This window comes from Betta splendens, chromosome 1 (genome assembly GCF_900634795.4).
Source record: "Betta splendens chromosome 1, fBetSpl5.4, whole genome shotgun sequence".
NCBI classification, from domain to species: Eukaryota; Metazoa; Chordata; class Actinopteri; order Anabantiformes; family Osphronemidae; genus Betta; species Betta splendens.
The window spans coordinates 4631873-4652418 of NC_040881.3; the positions used below are offsets into that span (position 1 = coordinate 4631873).

At 48.8% G+C, this 20546-nt stretch overlaps 3 protein-coding genes across 31 annotated transcripts in view; 2 read left to right on the plus strand and 1 right to left on the minus strand.

Annotated features, from left to right (window-relative positions):
- The window catches only part of sorbs2a (sorbin and SH3 domain containing 2a), a 43264-nt gene extending 35014 nt beyond the window's left edge, over nucleotides 1-8250 (minus strand). For 12 of the 24 annotated variants that reach the window (XR_003786910.3, XR_003786911.3, XM_055506816.1 and 9 more), the window contains exon 1: nucleotides 1291-1443. The gene's annotated coding sequence lies outside the window, so the exon portion shown is untranslated. The other 12 variants (XM_055506871.1, XM_055506867.1, XM_055506856.1 and 9 more) reach the window with 7 other exon arrangements.
- tlr3 (toll-like receptor 3) lies at nucleotides 1501-13562 on the plus strand. Of its 6 annotated transcripts, none has more exons than XM_029161798.3 (7): nucleotides 1501-1637; nucleotides 2481-2559; nucleotides 10069-10197; nucleotides 10327-10775; nucleotides 10856-11050; nucleotides 11178-13033; nucleotides 13122-13562. In XM_029161798.3, exons 4-7 carry the CDS (start codon nucleotides 10329-10331, stop codon nucleotides 13351-13353), a joined length of 2730 nt encoding a protein of 909 aa, XP_029017631.1. In that variant the 5' UTR covers nucleotides 1501-1637; nucleotides 2481-2559; nucleotides 10069-10197; nucleotides 10327-10328; the 3' UTR covers nucleotides 13354-13562. The 6 variants fall into 6 exon arrangements, with proteins under 6 accessions (XP_029017631.1, XP_029017624.1, XP_029017639.1 ...); XM_029161791.3 differs by having other exon boundaries at nucleotides 1502-1637; nucleotides 2478-2559; XM_029161806.3 differs by lacking the exon at nucleotides 2481-2559 and having other exon boundaries at nucleotides 1503-1637.
- A 1044-nt stretch (nucleotides 13563-14606) lies between these two features.
- On the plus strand, nucleotides 14607-17689 carry LOC114862008 (cytochrome P450 4V2). The gene is made up of 11 exons (XM_029161837.2): nucleotides 14607-14858; nucleotides 14943-15055; nucleotides 15128-15213; nucleotides 15294-15484; nucleotides 15579-15648; nucleotides 15739-15865; nucleotides 15939-16112; nucleotides 16180-16282; nucleotides 16504-16638; nucleotides 16887-17066; nucleotides 17160-17689. The coding sequence occupies exons 1-11, from the start codon at nucleotides 14669-14671 to the stop codon at nucleotides 17342-17344; spliced, it is 1554 nt and encodes a 517-aa protein (XP_029017670.1). The 5' UTR covers nucleotides 14607-14668; the 3' UTR covers nucleotides 17345-17689.
- The last annotated feature ends 2857 nt before the right edge of the window (nucleotides 17690-20546 follow it).

A 20546-nucleotide genomic window follows, 5' to 3' on the forward strand; every position in this document is an offset into this window, starting at 1 on the left:
TCTCTCCCCAGGACGCAAGTATGCAGTAATAGATATACATAAACTGAATAAAACATGCAAATACTAAAACCTGCAGCGTGCACAGACACAGGCAGAGCACACTTACAGGTCAGTCTGGCCACACTGGGAGCGGTACGTATGAGGTTCCCGGAGTGATAGGGTTTCTCTTTGTGCCTCCCCACTCCATGTTTACCCAGCATTCAAATGGGTTTTACAGATACCATCCGTCGCATCCGTCCCCCCATTACATCATCCGTTAATTCCAGTTAGCAGGTAGCGCCGAAGGAATGAGTATTAGCACCATGACACACAAGGACAAGTCAAGCTGAATGTATAGTCCATAATATAAATTGTGTTTTTGCATTTCATTTGACTGGTAGGAAGGCAATAGCCAACAGCAGAAATAAGAAAAAAACCTGCGACTTAATATTGATTTTACTTCACCCTGTGAAACACAGGTACAGACATAGTATTAGGGGATATTTGTTTAAAAAAAATAGACGTTTTTTTCCTAATAGGAGAGGTCAACCTAGAATATTTTAGTCTGATTACAGTATTAAAATTGCTCAGTGCAAGCGCACAATAGAGATTAACTTCAAGCATCTGGTCTTAAGAATAAACATGGCTCCTCTGTGTATGATTATTGTTCTCCAGGAGGCTGATTATCAAAGAATAGCACTTTAAACTAATGCTTGTGGCGTCAGTGTCCGTACATCACAGCCATCCCAATCGCATCATCACTGGAATCCAGTTAATCAGAAGCAAAAGTGACCTTACCAGTAAAGGCTGATTCGTTTCCCCTTGAACTACGGAGTCGCTTTTCCGTGCAAATGGCATAAAACGCTAAAATGGCTTGTCCACCTCCTGAAACAGCTCGGGAAATAATGTCAGGGTCAGACCGAAGCAGCTGCTGCCAACGTCGCGGAGGGAGCGTCGTTAGCCCGGTGACAACGTCAACAACAACACCGCTGACGAGCTTAGCTCAACTCCGCATGGTCAAACTCTCCCATGAGAAATGACCCAAGTGCTCACGCGCGCGAGCACCGGCGCGCGCGCACACACACACGCACACGTTTAAAGACACGCGCGAGACACAGCAGAGCGGACGCTCGTGCGCCGATGAAAGTGTACACCTGTTCGTCGACGCGCCTGGATGTCACCGGTGTCGGTGTGCTAGCTAACTTCTACCCAACTCCCTCCCTTTCTCGGGGGGTCAGTGCTCGGACTTCGGCTCGGGGAGCACTGCGGTGAAGCTCAGAAAGGGAAGAGGCGACGCGACGCGGCACTCACCGCACGTCTTTCATTCCGCGGCTCCAACGGTGGAACTCGCGTCCTTCCAGAAATGGACTGAACCTGCCTCCCGTTTCCGTTCTAGCCGTTATTGAATGATGCCGCGGCACCGTGCGCAAAATGGCTTCTGTTATTTTCATTCAGCAACAGTCCGCCGCGCGCTTGCCATTGGGTCGTCGTGTAGCCATGGCAACGCCCGCCGTTCAATCACTGCAGGAGGAGGACACCGCGCAGCGGGCCTGCGCTCAGGTCAGCGGCAGCAGCAAAGCAGCCTAGTCTGCAGGAGACGCCACAGTACACTGACCTCAGATCAGTCCGTACAGCCTGCAGGCGGCGTGCCAATCGAAGTATGGTAATATTTCATATTTCCACGGTATTGTGGCAGAATCTGCCACAACACGTGAGTACTACACGGGTGGTGTTTTTGTTTGGTGGAGATGTAAACACGAGGACGGGTGGTTTATTTTTGAATAATCCCACATGCAGAGTGCTGCAAATCACAACTTAAAATAGTCCCAGCCGGGCTTAGGAAGTGATGCCGGGGCTAGGAATAAACCAAGACCCTGTTTACGCCAGTATTAGGATGCACAACACTAGTGCACAGATGGGACACATCACCATTATACCCTGTAAACATGCAGGCGTCTCCAACTCAGTCCAGTAGCTTCTTATTTCTTGAACCAGAACAGGCATCTGATTTTGCAGGAACTCCAGCCGCACACATCCATATTAATTAGTTTTTACACTGAAGGCAACCCAGACTAGCTCAGTAAGTGGTTGACTCATCAGATCACACATCTTTATATATGTAATACAAAATGACTAAACACTAATTGAATAAGATCAATCAACCAACCAACAAACAACCAATTGAACACTCAATGACGTACTCGGGTCCAGGGCGTGTGGCTGCTTCCCCATGTTACAGATGTAACTTGACATTGGGTAGAAAGCTGCCTTCAGGTGTTTTAGCTTTTGACAGACCTGCATTATAGGTCAACGGAATCCAGTGATAACCTGCAATGGATTTATATCAGCACTGACGTGGTGTTGGCTTTAACACACAGATTTCAGATGAATAGTGACACCTCTTCCCCTCGTGCAGAATAGTCACCAGAAATTGAATTATGGGTTTGTACCTTTAAGTGTTGCCCTGTAACAAAAACCTTTTTGTCTTCATTAACCAGCAGCAACTGAAGCGTGTCTTGGTTTTGTGATGGCTTAGCTGTGGAATTCTCCCCTTCTGTGTCCTGCACACACACCGAACTGGTAAATTATTTACAAAGCTGCATAGTAGCCCTTTATAGTCAGTGCTTGGTATCCCGTGACTATAACATGGCCGTCGCATATTTGGATGAATTCAGACTAATTATAAATATGAAATCTCACTGCCACGGGAAGGTTTTTGCTCATGAATTATTAAAACCTTTGCAGCCGTTAGACGTGGTCTGGTGAGTTGACACAGCATCAGACACAAAGACAAGATATGCCCCTCACCTTTATGAACACCACACTCAAAGCATGCATCAGTCCACAAGCAACTTTCATATAGCGACACAGTTGATATTTACCCTATATAGAACATAAATAATAGTTATGACAGTTTAAAGCTGCAGAGCTATGTTTTATAGCCGTGCATTAAGAAGCCTTCCTTCCATCAACATTAAAGGCGGACAGATTTAGACTGTTATTGATAGTTGACCTTTGCGAGGTGTCATCTGTGAATGTGTGTCTGTGTGTGCACGTGGGCATGCATGTGCTTGCTCTTTTATCGCCAGCTCTTATGTGCACTATAGGCAGCCCTTAGCACTTCCTACTGTTGTCAAGAAGATGCATTTTATAAGTGAGACATATTATTAGCGAGCCATTCTGACAGGAGCAGGGAGGATGATGGAGCACCATGTGCTTGCTACTTGTATGTAGTGTCCTATGATAATGTGCAGGCCAACGTATAGCACAGCTCTGGACATTAAAGCAAAATATAGAAATAGCAGTGCCCTGGAAATCTTAGCTACCACTCCACTCTAAGAGCCAGAACTGGACTGTAAGCCTTGACAGAGATGGACACCATGCTGCAACATTTGGAGTCAAGGCTCGATCAGGAGTGGATTTGGACGCCAAATAATGAGGGTGACAGTGGGTAAAACCACAATCCACACATCTGTCTACCAGATATGAGCCAGGCCTGCATCCAAATTCATACTTAAAATGGCACAATGATAGCATGCAGAGTCGCAGCATCACACACTTAGAATTGCCCACAATAAAGGGGAGCAGCCGGGTTCATGAATGCTGTGAGGAAAATAACCCTTTTATCTGAGCAGGGGCACTCTCGCATCTTTCCACTGCTGCCACATTTGGAACAGCTGATACCGAGGTTCACTCATCTGGTTATTGTTGAAGTGGAAAGGGTGGCGATGAATAATCGGAGGGCAGAGGAGTGCATGTGGACGTTGTCTGGAAGTGACATCATCGCACTTCCACTCGCATTTGGGTTTGTGCTTTGATGTCTGAGAGCTGACCAGGTGAAATGCCAGAGCCGCTCCGCCTGCGTCATCGCTCCCTTTAGAAAGTGCAAATCTTTTATCTTAATGGCTGAAAACGTGCAGCATTTTAACCATACTGATAATGTTCATTTCCTTTTCGTTCATTAATTGCTGTTGTTTATCTATCCCAAATAAGCACCACTGGTGACAGTTCTAACACTATCAGTCACCTCTTACTACACAATCCTGACGCTCACTTCAACCTGGCTTCCACCGCTTCCCTGCTTTATGTACATGAACCAAACGCAGACATACAGTGGAAATGACAGTGTCCTTCACAGCCCTTCATTTTGCATGAGAGGCCATTACAGCTGTGTTATGACAGATGCTGGGGAGAAGCTGACACAACAAAACACAGGAAAACAGTTTATAAAGTATAAGTTGAAGGGTAACAAAACAACAAATACAGTATCATTTTGAAGGACGCTGTCATAGGCTAAATGTTAGCTTAAACAGGTTGACATAGTCAGCAGAGTGATGTTATGGCTGACAGAAATTAAATGTGTTACATAGAAGGTGCTGTTAAGTTTATATTCTCATCATTTACTTCAATTGAAAATGCAATTTAGCAGCAACTGTAAAATTCTCCCTAATGTTGGTGTTGGTAATTCATCCTCCAAAACCAAACTGTATAGAGTAGAGTAGAGTTTTTAGCAAACCAAGTTTTAAAACAGTTTTAGCTCATTGTTTGTCTGCTTCAACGTGGACGTTCAGCTACAGTATAGGCAGGAAGGATCAGTGTTTGACAGCCACACAGCTCCTCATGACTCCTCACATGAAAAGTGTCATGCTACATTATATGTGATCATACAATATATTGAAGAGTTGAAGGATTTGTTGACGTGAAGTCTCAGACTGCTGAGCATCAACACGCCCTGCAGTGTAACAGGTATAACATACTGTTACTTAGCCCTTTTAGGCCTATTTTCAACAATAAAGCAATGAAATTTGCATTTAGACATGTGATATTATGCCATGCACGTCTGTAGAGACAGGACTCAGCTCTCACCAACAGATGTACAAAGAACAGAGTAAGACATCGTACTGTAATCACAGCAGCAGGACTAATAGTGCTAATCCTCTCTCTGTGTGAAACCACACAGGTGATGGTAGTTCAGTACTGACATCAGCATGAAACCATCACTATGGGCTCCCTCACGGTCCCAGGCTGAATTTGGAACACCTAATCTGATTCTTAGAGCTCACAACATTATCCATCTCTGCGCTTTCCCTTATGAGGGCACGGAGGCGAGACGGAGCTCGCGTTCATTATGCAACGCACCTCTTCATGTTTCCCACGTGTGTCGTCTGAACACAGTTAGTGACGGACGGTCTCTGGAACACCTTTCTAATATTACTCTCCACTTCATCCAGCACAGTGTCCCTCGCTGTGGGCAAGCCAGGCTCTCCTGTGTGACTGCTAAGTGGATTGATACTGTAAGTGGGGCTGCAGCTGATGAAATGTTGCATAGTTGGGTGCTGATGCGGTGTCTGCCCGATGTGGCCCCTATAATACCAGGAGGAAAGACACTCAGCATAGAAAAATAACCTACGTAAATATATCTATGCTCTCATTTTAAACCTACACCGCTCAGCTGTCCTGTAGTTCTGTCCAAACTGACCTGCATAAGTGGATTATGTGCCACTCCAAGAAGTTTATTTAAGTCAATCAGTAATAATGAGTAGTGATTGGAAAGTGGATGCGCATCCTGCCTGTCGGGGGCAACACACAGAGCGTCTTCCCCAGAATTTCCTCTTATCTGTTTTATCCATCTGTTCGGCACAACTACCAACAACAGCTGTGTGTTCACTATCACACCTGTCACAATATGCAGCAACAATGGGGAGAAAGACGAAGGACGGCTTGGACAGGTAGCCAACTACTGTCTAACAATCTACTGATTTATATTATAGGAATCTTGAGGCATCAAGCAACTTAATAGGCATATGATTTGTGCTCATTTCACGTTTTCAGCAATATGTCTATATATTTAGTGTTAATACTGCATCTATCTTAATATTTTTTGCATGTCTCCATTAAACTAGGCTGACACACTGACACATAGTGGCTCTTCTGTGATACTGTAGTAGTGGAGGAGGCAGCTGGGGCTACTGTACCTCTACTTCCTGTAGTTGGCAGAACCAACAGCAGATCTACTTGCTAATGAGCCTGTTCGAGGAAAGTATTTATGAAAAACAAATCTGCCTCTGAATTCCGCGCTTGATTTATGGGCAAAGCTGTAAATCTCCCCCCCGGTAGATTTTCAGCCTCTCCTCGGGCCTGTAATTAAGTAATGGCTCAGTTAATCCTATCAAACCTGCATCGCCAGAGAGGAGAGCGGGGACGGCCATTAGCCAGGAGGAGCAGATTAATATAGCACAAACACACAATGGTGCTACAGACAGCAGTCCACAAGTGACAGTGGGATTTCTCTTCTTTATGTACTTGCGGACGTTCCGTATCTCGATTACTGCAGCCCAAACACTTGGCAGGAAACGGGAATAATGGTAACATAATGGTTCTGGTGTCTTTGGGGCGAAGCAATCTGTTGAGGCTCTGACGTTTTTAGGATGAGGAATGTGATCCCTGAATGTCCTTTTCCCTTCTTTGGTAAGAGCGCTGCGCTATTACATCAAAAGAGACCTAAATCACTAAACCAGTTCTGAACACATGACCCAGAGAAGTATTTGTGTTTTTAGCCAAAGAAGGATGAACTTAGTATAGACGAGTGAATGGGGGAAAAATGTCACGAGTGTTTATTAATAAGCCCAAACGTACTCGTGCCTCTTGTCAAGGCTTTGCTTTGTCCTGGTCAGTCCTGTAAATTCTGATATGACTGCATACTTCAGCAATCCCTCCGCCCCAATGGCTGCTTCAGAGGAGGAGCCGATAAGTCCCATCTGTTAACTATCACTGACAGGCTGGGTTGTTGCTGCTGCCAAAGCTTATGGTGGCCTCTGCACACTCAGTCTGTCAGTGAGGTGTAATCTGTGACTTGGAGGCTGCTCGTCTCCGGGCGTTTAGCACGCGATCTGCAGCGCCTAGCGCTCTCCACTCTCCACGATACGAGGGACAAAGCATGACCTCGCATAGCTGTCACCAGAGGAAACGGAAGCCAAATTATTGTGGAGTACATTCAAAAGTGATCCGTGATGAGAAGCTGTGGCCCTAATGAGATTTTTACTGAGTCTGCCACGCTTCCAGTCCTGCAGGATTGTGTCAGTCGGCATTTTCCTCAGCTGCACTGCAGAGAGTTAATGGTACAGTAGTAGGTGCATGCTGCTGATTCCAGGTCAGTATTGATGTCCTGTCACTCCCCGGGGACCACTTATAGAGGCAAAAGATCCGAGTCAGCACTCAGGGAGCACTAGACGTTGATGAGCAGCACATGCTATCAGCTAATGTTCACATAAAAGAATACAAGGCGTATGTTGATAATTAGACAGTGAACGGTGTATGAATGGCTTCTGACATGTGGGTTGGATTAGTTGTGACAAACTGAATTCCTGGGGTGCCCTGACACCCTCTCTGGGGTGTGTCGGATCTGACGGCGAACTGACAACGCTCTCCTCCTGCTCCCGATCAGAGGAAGGAAACGCTGAACGCACAACACGCGCGTACGCTGTTTAATATACTGCCTCCCTTTCCATCCATAAGGTGTCAGAACCACAGCGTTCATGCACCGGCTGGGTGTGAGTCTGACCTCCAAACATCATTGGTCAGCAAACTGGGGAGGGGGAGATATACTGCAGCGTCTGTTTCTGCAGAGGGCAGTGAGAACATGCCATCGCAGCCCTGCAGCTGCGTGTTCAACACTCCTCCCTCATCTACGCATCATCCACATCTTTGTTCCATCCGCTTTCACGTCACACTGGGGAAATTAGATCAGTGTGAAGTAACCATAACAAAGACATCAACTACCACTGCTCTAATGACATGAATATTTACGCTCCAGTGTGAGTAATTGCTCATGATTGCATAACATCCACCATGTGTATGCAGCAGTTGAACTCACCTTCCGTCCCATGGCTTCCCACTGCTGAGAGTCAGTCTGCAAACGAGGGAGAGGACAGTTAAGTAGCTGGCGAGATGAAAAATGTGACGCGCACGTGTTCCCTCAGATGGAGCCGCCGCCGCCGCCGCCACCCACCACACACGTGCACGCGTGACGTGCACGCGGCCCTCGGCTGTGGCGAGTGAGACGTGCCCAGCGGTGCCTGTCTCTGCGGCTGCAGCGGCGGCCGCCTCGCTCCAGTCTGACCTGCACCTCACCCGCTTCTTGCCAGCTGGCGCGTCTCCGTTTGTCTCCTTCCCGTCCTGAGCTCTTCACGACGCACCTCATGATTCAGCCAGTGTTAGAGTTGAACGGAGCTGCAACGATGCATCACTGGCTCTTTCTGCTCCGAGTCCTCGGTTTATTTTATCGCTGTGTTTACTACAGAAAGCCTATAACTCCTGTGTCTCCTCTGTTTCATCACTTGACCACTACACTAATTTTTACGGGTCTTTAGCCGTCTAGCATTTGGCATAAAGCCCTTTAAGCTGCCTCAGCTTAGCACAGGGATAAACCAATCAGATGGCCTGAGGTATATCCCAGGAAAGACCTGCTCCATTAATCTGGAGGAAATGTGTATTTGCATAGAGGATGAGAACGAGCTGAAAGACACAATGACATCCATCACAATCGTGCTCAAGCATAACATTATGGCAGCTGTAAGAGAAGATAGTGTGACAAAAGGCCTCAGCGGGGTCAGCAGCCACCCTCCATGAATCTCACTTTAGCTGATGCCAAGCCAATTAGCAGCGTGCACCTCAAAGTGGGTGTCGTTATATGATTAAAGGTTAGAAATGAGACAAAGATGAGTGACTGCTCACTGAACTGTCAACATCACACTTAAACAAAAGGAAATATTTGTCCTTGATGTGCTTTTAATTTGGAGTGCGATCATGGATCTATGTCAATAACAATGAAATGAAAAGTGACACACAGATCACGCATAACAAGACAGCAATTGCTGATGCAGACGTTTGGCTCATTTAGCACCGCTAGCATTTATGTCATTTCAGCATATAGCATTCAGCATCACTTCTAACTTCTCTCATTTTTTACCTCTGATTCAGGGGATCATGCATAAAGCAATGGGGAAACCAAAGCAGGGGAGCTTAGCGTGGGTACGATTTATACAGTAGTGTTAATATAAGATTATTAATTACTAAAAATGTTGAGTTTGCAAACAAGCACCAGGAACTACTGTGGGCTCGTTTAATGGCTCAACAGTACAGTTACACTGCCATCTAGCGGTTATTATGGGTAACAGCTTTTTCATTTAGGTTTCATTTCGCTTGTGGACGTGTCAACTTAAATAAAACAATAAAACTCAGCATTGAATGACAGAGGTTTTATCCTTCATGGCAGGAAGGAGAATAAATAAGGAAAGTGGCTGAATAAAGGTGGCAGCCATCATCATCATTATAGTGTCCAGATTATATTATCGCCTGGTGTGATCACTTACTCTTTTTGGGTTTATCCACTTCTGCATTTTGAGTGTTTGGGGAATTGTTTGTCACAGGTGAGTGGGTCACTCGTATTGTTCCACTCAGATAAACTTATGAAACACACCGAGGTTTGGTGCAGCTGCTAAACGTGCACTCATGTGTTACACTCTATTTTGATGGGTCAAAGAGCAGAGCCTGCAGTTTGAATTTAATCTGCACAGACTGGTGGAAACCTGTGGAAACTCTGTAGCCGAAAAGCAAGGCTCTGCGTTGGGTAACGATAATTACGGTAAGCCAAATTGCGCATCTCTTCGGTAATGTACGGTATCTGTCCAAAATATCGTTGACGTCAGGCAGTCATCAAGAAGTTTGTCAGCGGGTAATGTTTTATAGCGACTCGTGTCTCCGAGCTGCCTTCTGCTGTAGGTAAGCGATGCTTTGTGGTGTTAACTGGTCCAACTACTGGAACCAGTTCGGTGAAACAACCGTTGCCTTGCTACAGGATGCGGTTGTGCTGCATAGTGCGCGTTTATGCTCTTATTACGCTATAAACACTCTTTAATAACCTCGTCGCTGTGTTGGCACCTTTGAATGACGCAGGACCATTATCACAGGATCCACGCCACCCTGCGTGACCCCCTTCACCTCATTATGTCCAGACTGTTTTATAGGATGCAGAACTAGTCTGATTCACGCTTCCTCACGGTGAAATATTCTACTCTCCCGTCGATCCAGGCGCCGGAGTGGAAGTGAAACCGGCGCGACTGGTTTCCCCACTTCCGCATTTCACCGGCGCGTGAGGGGCCCCTGCGCTCACTGCTGGAGTCATACAATGCAACGGAGGACGTCCGCAGGCTGAATCTGGTAGGAAGCTCCAGCTTTTATGTCCCAGCAGTTAGCGCTGGAGGCGTTCGGCATCTCATCCACGTGCCGTGGTGATGTTTTCTCATGGCTCACGGTTCACGCGGGCGTTCTTTATACTTCTCTGCGCAGCCATGCGTCCCCCTCGGCTTCTCCCGACGTGGGCCGCCATCGTGTGCCTTTGCGCGGTGGCGCGCGGCGTCGCCCCGCCCAAGAAGACCTCCTGCCGCGTGCAGGGCGGCAGAGCCGACTGCAGCCACCTGCACCTGAGCGCGGTGCCCGCGGACCTCCCCGGCGGCATCACCAGCCTGGACCTGTCGCACAACACGCTGACGGCGATCGGCGCGGCGGCGCTGGGGCGGTACGCGCGGCTCACGCGCCTCGACGTCAGCTTCAACAGCATCAGCAGGGTGGAGGGCGGCGTGTGCGCGGCGCTGCCCTCTCTGCAGAGTCTGCACGTGCAGCACAACGAGGTGCACCTCCTGCGGAGGGAGGACCTGAGCTCCTGCACCAACCTGACGCTGCTGAACGTGGCCAGTAACCGGCTGAAGCTGCAGGGAGAGCCCTTCTCCGTTCTGCAGGTACGTCCGCCGCCGTGCGCTTCTTCCCATCAGCCTTTGGGCTGTGCATCGCTAACCCTCGCGTCTTCAAAATCCTGCAGAAGCTGAAATATCTGGACGTGTCCAAGAACAAACTGGCGTCGGCGAAGCTGGGCTCTGAGCCCCAGCTGCCCGGCCTGGTGACCCTCAGTCTGGGCCACAACGACATCAGCGCTTTGAAGAAAGACGACTTCTCTTTTCTCAACCAGTCGTCCTTTCTGCGAGTTCTCAACCTGTCGTCGGTGCCTCTGAAAACCGTAAGCTCACCTGAAAAACAGAGTTCAGAACCACGACAGAACCAACGCGCTGCGGCGTCTCAGTTCCAGTCGCCTGTTTTGTTTCCCCGTTTTTGTTTCGTTTCCTGCTGACTCTGTTGTGTTGCAGCTGGAGCCGGGCTGCTTTCAGCCCATTGCGCGCCTGCGCAGCGTGATCCTGGACGGGAGCAACATGGGCACCGCGGCCATTTCCAAACTGTGCTCCGAGCTGTCGGACACCTCCGTCGACGCCCTGTCCCTCAGGAAGATGAAGCTGGTCACGCTCCTGAACACGACCTTCACGGGGCTCCAGAACACACAGCTCTCCTTTCTGGACCTGTCCTTCAACGGACTGGGCAGAATTGAAGAAGGCTCGTTCGCGTCGCTGTCCAGACTTCAAACCCTAGTTTTGTCTGACAACAACATCAAGCACCTGACGAAGGGCACGTTTCGGGGCCTGAAAAGCCTGAAAAAGCTCCAGCTGACCAGAGCCCTGGTGAAGAGTCGGACCTCGGCCACGCCGATCATCGATGATTTCTCTTTCCAGGCTTTACCAAACCTGCAGAGTCTGATTCTGCAGAACACTGCAGTTCGGGAGATCACGGAGAACACCTTCACAGGTTTGACGAGTCTTACAGAACTCGACATGAGCTGGAGCAGCTACACGTCCTTCAAGAACATCACCGCCAGGACGCTGGTCTCCCTCGCGGGTTCACCTCTCACCAAACTGAATCTGGCAGGAACGGCGATAGTGGAGATTAACGCCGGAAGCTTCTCCGTCCTGAGGAACCTCACCACGCTCGTTCTGGATAATAACTATATCAAGCAGACGTTGACGGGCAGAGAGTTCGAGGGCCTGGCTCAGGTTCGGGAGATTCACATGTCCAACAACCACCAGACGGTCAACCTGAGCTCCGCGGCCTTTGCTCATGTGCCCAATCTTAGGATTCTGACTTTGGGAAAGAGTCTTCGCTCCACGGCCTTGAACCTGGAGTCCTCCCCGTTCAAAGCCCTGTCCGACCTCTCTGTCCTGGATCTCAGCAACAACAACATTGCAAACATCAGAGCCAATTTGCTGGAGGGCCTCGCGAGCCTGAAGGTGCTGAAGCTTCAGCACAACAACTTGGCCCGCTTGTGGAAGAGCGCCAACCGGGGCGGGCCGGTTCTGTTCCTCGAAGGGGCGCCGAACCTGCTGACGCTGCAGATGGACAGCAACGGGCTGGATGAGATTCCAGCGGAGGCGCTGCGAGGCCTGAGCCGCCTGCGCGAGCTGAGCCTCGCGGAGAACCTGCTGAACAACCTCAAGGACTCCGTCTTCGACGGCCTTGAGTCGCTGCGGATCTTCAACCTGCAGAAGAACCTGATCACAGCCGTGCGGCCGCAGGTCTTTGGAACCCCTCTGAGCAACCTCAGTCTGCTTGACATGGCCAAGAACCCCTTTGACTGCACGTGTGAGAGCATCCTGTGGTTTGTGAACTGGCTGAACAGCACAAACATGAGCAGCGTGCCGGCGCTCAGGGACCAGTACATGTGCAACACGCCGCTGGCTTACTTTAACCGATCCGTCATGGAGTTCGACACCCAGTCCTGCAAAGACATGACTCCATTTCAGGCCCTTTACATACTAACCAGCACGGCTGTCATGACGCTGATTGTGAGTGCCCTTCTGGTGCGCTTCCATGGCTGGAGGATTCAGTTCTACTGGACCATACTGATCAACCGCACGCTAGGCTTCGGCGACGCCAAAGGCGCCGAGGGCCGGCAGTTCGAGTACGACGCGTACGTGATCCATGCGAGCGAAGACGCCGGCTGGGTGGACCGGAGGCTGCTCCCGCTGGAGGACGCACAGTGCAGGTTCTGCCTGCAGGACCGGGACGCGGTCGTCGGCACGCCGTACCTCCAGTCGGTTCTCGACAACATGAGGAAGTCACGGAAGATCCTGTTTGTGGTGACTGAAAGTCTGCTGAGGGACCGCTGGTGCAGACGGTGAGACACGCGCGCGGTTCCTTCCTGCTGTTTCTATGCGTATTTGTGGCAGGAGGAATTCTTAGAGCTGCCTCTCTGTGTCCTCCAGGTTTAAGGCCCATCACGCCTATCACGAGGTCATCGAATCCAACAGGGACTCGGTGGTTCTGATCTTCCTGCAGGATGTGCACGATTACAAGTTGTCCTGCTCGCTCCTCCTCAGGAGAGGCATGCTGCGGCCCTGCTGCATCCTGGAGTGGCCCGTCCATAAGGAGAGGGTGCCGGCCTTTCACCAGAAGCTCCTCAAAGCGCTGGGAATGACCAACCGCTTGCAGGAGTAACTGCTCCACCGTTAATACTGGTACATCATCAAATCAAATGCTCTGTTATTTGTTTGTTTGTGTGTGTTAGAAATGTACAAATACATTTTCTTGCTTGGTTTTGGCTACAAAGACCGAAAAAAAAATCTATTTCTGATTGTTCTTGTTACAGTTTCCTAAAAACCTTTGCTCTGGCAGTGAACCATTCTAATAAAGGATTTTTCAGATCACATATGAGTCTGTGCTGACATCTAGCGGTCGTGCTAAAAACTGCACATTTGACATGTTGACGTCCCCCAAAGCTCCAGACCGTTGAAAATGCTGCGAGGTTGATAAATCTGCAAGTTACTGTCAAGGATGAAAAAAAAAAAAATTACACTGGTGTTTTACTTACACTTTACAATAGCTTTCTACATGCCATATCTGCATAGTGATTTAAGAATAAGAATACAAATAAGAAAACCTTTAATAGTCCCACAATGGGGAAGTTTCGTCTCACAACAGCACAGTATGATACAGAAGAAGAAAAACAATACAGCAGCAAGTAAAAATACAGAAACACATCAGTGGAACTGGGTTGAGAAGTAGGAGCGATTTACTTAATATTAAGTTGATGTACTGTACCAAGAAATGCCTTAAAGCAGCCTCTTCTATCACGCCCTACAGTAAATGACCTAAATATGCTGGTGGACTTATGCTCAATATCAAAACGACGACTCAGCAGGTCCGTTCATTAGCACCACCCACGATCCATACATTCTTTCTTTCCCAAAACATTAGAACATGTAAAGATCTATTTGTGGAAATCAGATTGAAACATGTTCATTTCATAAACACTAAATGACGACAGTATTTCTTCTCATATTCTATAAAGTCATGTTGTGGTTGTATGAGTGTGCTCTAATCACAGAAATCACTGGCGCTCAGATAAGGCTGTTATTTATTAACCATGTGGCTGAACATGGCATCAGACAGATGCACCAGACAAGCAGCGTAATAAATCAGATGAAGACCTTGGTCAGAAGCCATCAGCCGGTAAATAATTAACATCTTCATTATTTAACGTAGCCAGTGTCCGTTCACATTTCAATCTTCACATTTATCTAACTCATCTTTTATGATATTTATACCAATTCTACATTAAGCATTCCACTGTACACGACGCGGTTCTTTCCATAAGCAGCGAATAACAACAATGCAGTGGGACCCCTTCGCACAGTGAGCTGTCAGTGATTGACAGCAGAGGAGGAGTAAAAGTGGAACAAACGTCACAGCCTCTTTAAAGCCCGGGTCCAGGATCCCAGCAGGCGCTGCTCCTGCACCCTGCGAAGCCACCATGGTTCTACTGGGCAGTAACTCAGCGGCTTTACTGGGAGTCAGCGTCTTCATCGCTGCCCTGACCTACGTCACCTACAAGCTGCTCGCCGGCTACCTGCACAAATGGCTGGAGATGAAGCCGATCCCGGGGGTGCCGGGGACCGTCCCCTTCATCGGCAACGCCCTGCAGTTCAAAACCAACGCAGGAGGTAAGACGGCGAGCAACAGCCGCTCTCAGCATCCGCCGTCCGAGCAGGAAGTGATGCGCGCGTCTTTCTCGCCTGGTTTTACAGAGTTCTTTCGTCAAATTCAGCAATACACCGTGGAGTTCAGCAAACTACCGCTGCTTAAACTCTGGGTCGGACCGCTGCCTTTTGTGGTTCTGTTTCACGCTGAGACTGTTGAGGTAAGATGACCAACAAGTCCACCTTCACAGCCTCTTTACAGACTCTGAAATGAAAACGCGGTTTGTTTGCAGACGCTTCTCACCAACAGCGTCCACATTGACAAGTCCTATGCTTACAAGTTCCTCCACCCTTGGCTTGGAACCGGGCTACTCACTAGGTGAGTACAGGAGGACAATATGTTATAGAACGACGATGATGATGATGATGATGGGGGTCTCAGACCTCTCCCTCGCTCAGCACCGGCCGTAAGTGGCGCCAGCGGCGGAAGATGTTGACCCCCACCTTCCACTTTTCCATCCTGAGCGACTTCCTGGAGGTGATGAATGAGCAGGCGGAGGTCCTGGTGGAGAAGCTGGAGCAGCAGGCCGCGAAGGGTCCCTTCAACTGCTTCAGCCACATCACCCTCTGTGCCCTGGACATCATCTGTGGTGAGCTCCAGTGCGGGTGCTTTGGGTTGTTATTGCGGCTTCACTCGCTGCAAACTGGATTAAACTAAATATCCGTTAAATAACGTCCGTCCAGAAACTGCAATGGGGAAGAAGATTCACGCCCAGAGTAATTCTGACTCGGAATACGTCCGAAGCGTGTACAAGTAAGTGGATCATGGTCATTTCCCACAGATTCAGCTTAAACGCATTATTTGTATGGAGTCTTGCTCCATATTTGCTGCCCTATGCCCCAGAATGAGCGACATCATCAGCCGCAGACAGAGGACTCCCTGGTTCTGGCCCGACTTCGTGTACTACTACTTCGGCGAAGGCCGGGAGCACGACAGGACCCTGAAGATCCTCCACTCCTTCACGTACGACGTGAGTGACGCCGTTCCGCGCCGCGCTGTGGCGCCGCGGGCAGCGTTCCGCCTTCACCCGTGCGTCTCCTCAGGTGATAAAGGAGAAAGCGGAGGCCGCGGGCGACGCCGGGTCGGACAGCGACTCCGACGAGGGCGCGAGGAAGAGACGGGCCTTCCTGGACATGCTCCTGAAGACCACCGACGAGCACGGCGGCCAGATGAGCCACGAGGACATCCAGGAGGAGGTGGACACCTTCATGTTCCGGGTGAGTGCTCTCATGGGCCCGCGCCGGTTTACAGCTGTACCTAGCGTCTGACGCTTTCTCCCCGCAGGGTCACGACACCACCGCGGCCGCCATGAACTGGGCTGTGCATCTGCTGGGCTCCCACCCGGAGGCGCAGGGCAAAGTTCAGCAGGAGCTTCAGGAGGTGTTCGGTAAACGTTTTCCTCATCATTCGTTGAAGGCCTTTTGAATCCCCCATTTAGCATTTTCCCAACCCCTTTATCGCTCTTAGGCCAATGAACCTTTTTACAGTAGGTGTTATCGACACACAAAACAAAGGTGTGTCCCACTTCAATAAAGTGAAGATAAGAAACGTAAGCTGGAGCCCAGAATTAGCAGCAGTCATGGAGTTTTGCCTGTTTGCTGTGCGAAGGCGCGTCCGACCGCCCCGCTACCATTGAGGACCTGAAGAAGCTCAAATACCTGGAGTGTGTGATCAAGGAGGCGCTGCGCCTGTTTCCCTCGGTGCCTTTCTTCGCCCGCAGCATCTGTGAAGACTGTCATATCAGTGAGTCACAGCCGAGCGGTGGAACATTCATTTGTTCAGTGCAAATCACTCCAGGCACTTTTTTTGCAGGAGGCCAGTGGAAGCTCAGAGCCCGCTGTTATTGTCATTTGAGAAACACTTTTCATTGTCACGTATAATTGATGGGATTCTTTGGTTGCAGACAGCTCTTAACTTTTACATCACATGAAATGTGAGTTTGATCACGAGGCTCAAACGAAATCCCAAACCTCATTCGTTGTCTCCTGTAGATGGGTTTAAGGTTCCCAAAGGCGCCAACGCCATCGTCATCACCTACGCTCTCCACCGGGACGCGCGGTACTTCCCGGAACCGGAGGAATTCAGGCCAGAGCGTTTTCTGCCTGAGAACTCGGTGGGGCGGCCGCCCTACGCCTACATCCCCTTCTCTGCCGGACTCCGCAACTGCATCGGTCAGAACAAGACCAGTTTACTCTCAGTGTGTGTCTCCACGTGCACTGCACACTAGAGCGACGCTGTCTGTGCCTCATGTTCCTGTTCCTCAGGTCAGCGCTTCGCACTGATGGAGGAAAAGGTGATTTTGTCGTCCATCCTGCGCCACTTCAGCGTTGAAGCCTGTCAGAACCGGGACGAGCTGCAGCCGGTGGGAGAACTCATCCTCCGGCCCGAGAAGGGAATCTGGATCAAACTGGAGAAGAGGGCGGGGGGACCTCTGACCTCGTCAAACTAGCATCAGCTCCTCAGCTTCCTCGGAGGCACTCAGTCTGCTGAGTCCACGCACAAGTCTTAGAATCCAGAGTCGCTGATAGATTTATCTCTTTATTGTCATGAACCATGAAATACAACTGATAAACAGTGCAACAGAATGTTAATTTTTAACCTCCGTGTTGCACTTGATTCTTCTGTGATGATAATAATTCTTGTTGTGCTTTTACAGTAGAGTACAGTAAAGTATGATTTCACAGCAGCACTGGTCTCTAATTAAGGTATCTGATGGTGAGACTCCTGCATGTGTTACACTGTGAAATCAAAAACGTGAATAAAATAATTACACACAGTCTCATTGTTGGTCAAGAAACTTCCACCGTCCAACTTTTCTTATTAGACATCCACATCTCTGAAACTCCTCAGACCCAAACTTTCTTGGGTCCGTGATTGTAATGAGGCACCGAACCACATTGAGGTCAGACGGAGCAAAGTAACAAAGTAGGAATCATAGCATGACACAGTTACAAATGACCCCATCCATAATGTCATGAGATGATTTAGCTGGCATGTCTGCAAGGGTCATTGCCCAACACCAGCGAGACATGACTGATGAAGTGCATGCGCTTTTCCATTGCTATTATTTGAATTATTGAGAACATCGCCAATCAATGGCAGCACGGAGCTGAAGAGCCCGAACCCAGAACGAGGCTGAGGAGTTCATTTGTCCCAGAAGCTGTAAGACTTGGAAAAAGGCTTTGAGGCTCACATTTGTGTAGCTTTTGATAATGAAACGTGAATTGCAGTTGCATTATACTTAGCAAAGCAGCTCTGTTTTTTAAAGTAAACGGACTCACACTGAAGGCAGGAGCCTAAAAAGCTTATGTTGGTGCAGATTTGGCTGGTGGTGCCAAGACAAAGTTTGCAAAGGTCTAAGAGCAAAGTCTTTGTGTGGTTTCAGCTCTTTAAACAGATACTGGATAAACTGTAAAAGCACTGGTTCCCAACCTGAGGGTCAGGACCCACTGAGGAGCCACGAGCCAAATTTGATGGGTCACAATCAGTGTTTGCAGTGCAGTTTTTATTGTAATGTGTCAGTATTTCACAGCATGTTACAGCTACTGTGGCTCCATTCTAAGGCCTTACACGTTTTAGCTTTAATGTAACATTTAAATACATGTAATTATGTTATAAATGTAATTACATCTAATTGGACCCAATCACATTTCCAGTGTGGCAGCAGCAACACCAACTCCCAAATGTCATATTAACAGAGCATTAATGAGATAAGGAATTGTAATCTGAATGAATTTAAAATAGTCTAAAGCGAGTGTAGGTAGCATGCGCATCGGTCCAACGCAGTTACAATGGAGCACAGGAGCTGGGAGGAACAGGGTTCCTAAGGCCCACAAGCAGGAGGAAGGACCCAAATGCACGACCCGGAACAGAAAGGTGTGAGGAAAGAGTCATTTAAGAAAGAACCAAAGGGGAAATAATGACAAATCAAAATCACTGCGGTGCAAGAAGAACACAGCAACAAAAACACACATGGACCAAACAAACTTTGACCCAGGACAGGAACCCAACATGGACTAAATACATTGAAACAAAAGTCACAACAACGAACCGACAAAGAATGTGCACAAACTAAGTCTTAAATACCAGAGACCACAGGTGAACCAGAGAAACAGACAACAAACCAGGAGGACACACACAAACCCAGTGGAAGCCGAGTGGTAACAAACACAGGTTCCAGTCATAGAAATCACCAGTGAGAACAACATGAAAAGCCTCGATCACGCTGTAACGTCAGCAGGTTTCACTGGAGACTCACTCACACCCATGGGCTGTGTGATGAAACGAAGTGAAACCACTTTGAGAAGCCAAATGATGAGAGCGTTTCACATTTCTGGACCAAAATGGAGGGTTTGCTGAATGACTGATTGGAATATGATGAGCCCAATGACAAACTAAAAACCCCTGCGATCTAAGGCCACAGTGAGGTCGTGATGGAGGAGAGAGAGTGTTAGAAGTGAGCTGCAGTTCAGCGTGACGTCCAGAGGGAGGCAGCAGCGCACGCGGAGATTTAAACAAGTGAGCAGCAGGAAAAGAACGAGTTCCCAGTGATGTGTGTGTGTGTAGGCTTGTGTGTGTGTGTGTGTGTGTGTAGGCTTGTGTGTGTGTGTGTGTGTGTAGGCTTGTGTGTGTGTGTGTGTGTGTGTGTGTGTGTAGGCTTGTGTATGTGTGTGCTTGTGTGTGTGTGTGTGTGTGCTTGTGTGTGCTTGTGCGTGTGTGTGTGTGTGTGTGTAGGCTTGTGTGTGTGTGTGTGTGTGTTTGTGTGTGTGTGTGTGCTTGTGTGTGTGTGTGTGTGTGTGTGTGTCGGTGTGCATGTGTGTGTGTGGGAGGGGGATAGAAGCGCGGCTCAGACTCGCTGTGCTCCTTCGGTTTTTTTGCTTCCAGCGCCCGGCAGCTTCACGTTAACGTGAGTGACAGCTGCGTGCAGCGTGTGTACAGCTCATAGCCTGCGAGTCTCAGACTCTCGGTGCCCTGACACTTGAATGACACTTCATAAATGTGCAATGTCTCTTCAAAACAGGTTAATTAACACGTGCTCCATCTTCCGTTCGCCGTGGCTCGCAACATTTCCAGTGCAGAGTCCCTCACCTCTCCTCGTGCTGATTTACATAGGACATGCTTGAATGAACAAACAAGACAAAGACGTTAAAATAACCCTGCTGCCTGCATGAAAAGTCAGGCAAACCTTTAATTACTTCAATAATAAAAAATGCAGCCAAACAGGGAAGAAACTAAGGTTCAAAAGAGTTTCATTAAGGTTTTCAAAATGTTCTGAGCTCCAGATGTGCGTTAATGTGCTGGAATTCTCAAACAAACACGAGACGGGTGAAGCCTGAGCTGAAAAACGACGGCAGCACTTAGCGGCGACAGAAGGAGCTCTTAAGGAGCAACTCATCCATCCATTAGCCACTCTGCCTCTGCCTTTGAAGGGTCGCAGGGCTCTGGAGCCAGGGCCAGCTGTCAGTGGGCGAGAGGCGGGTTCAGCCTGGCCCGATCGGCCCAGCACCCAGTCACATTCGGACCTGCGGGCCCCTTAGAGCGACCCGCTGGCCTCCAAAAGCCCATCAGCTGTTACGCCGCTGTTTGTTTGTCATCACGAATATCCAGGTAAAGGCGATCCACAGATGAAGATGAATCCATATGTCCTTTAA

Excerpts from the sequence above, each read along its gene's own strand:
- tlr3 (XM_029161798.3), top strand. The coding sequence starts at position 10,329 with ATGCGTCCCCCTCGGCTTCTCCCGACGTGGGCCGCCATCGTGTGCCTT. Across the intron at positions 10,776-10,855 it reads AGCCCTTCTCCGTTCTGCAG|AAGCTGAAATATCTGGACGT; the intron begins GTACGTCCGCCG and ends AAAATCCTGCAG. Across the intron at positions 11,051-11,177 it reads CGTCGGTGCCTCTGAAAACC|CTGGAGCCGGGCTGCTTTCA; the intron begins GTAAGCTCACCT and ends GTTGTGTTGCAG.
- LOC114862008 (XM_029161837.2), top strand. The coding sequence starts at position 14,669 with ATGGTTCTACTGGGCAGTAACTCAGCGGCTTTACTGGGAGTCAGCGTC. Across the intron at positions 15,056-15,127 it reads TTCACGCTGAGACTGTTGAG|ACGCTTCTCACCAACAGCGT; the intron begins GTAAGATGACCA and ends GTTTGTTTGCAG. Across the intron at positions 16,283-16,503 it reads GGAGCTTCAGGAGGTGTTCG|GCGCGTCCGACCGCCCCGCT; the intron begins GTAAACGTTTTC and ends TGCTGTGCGAAG.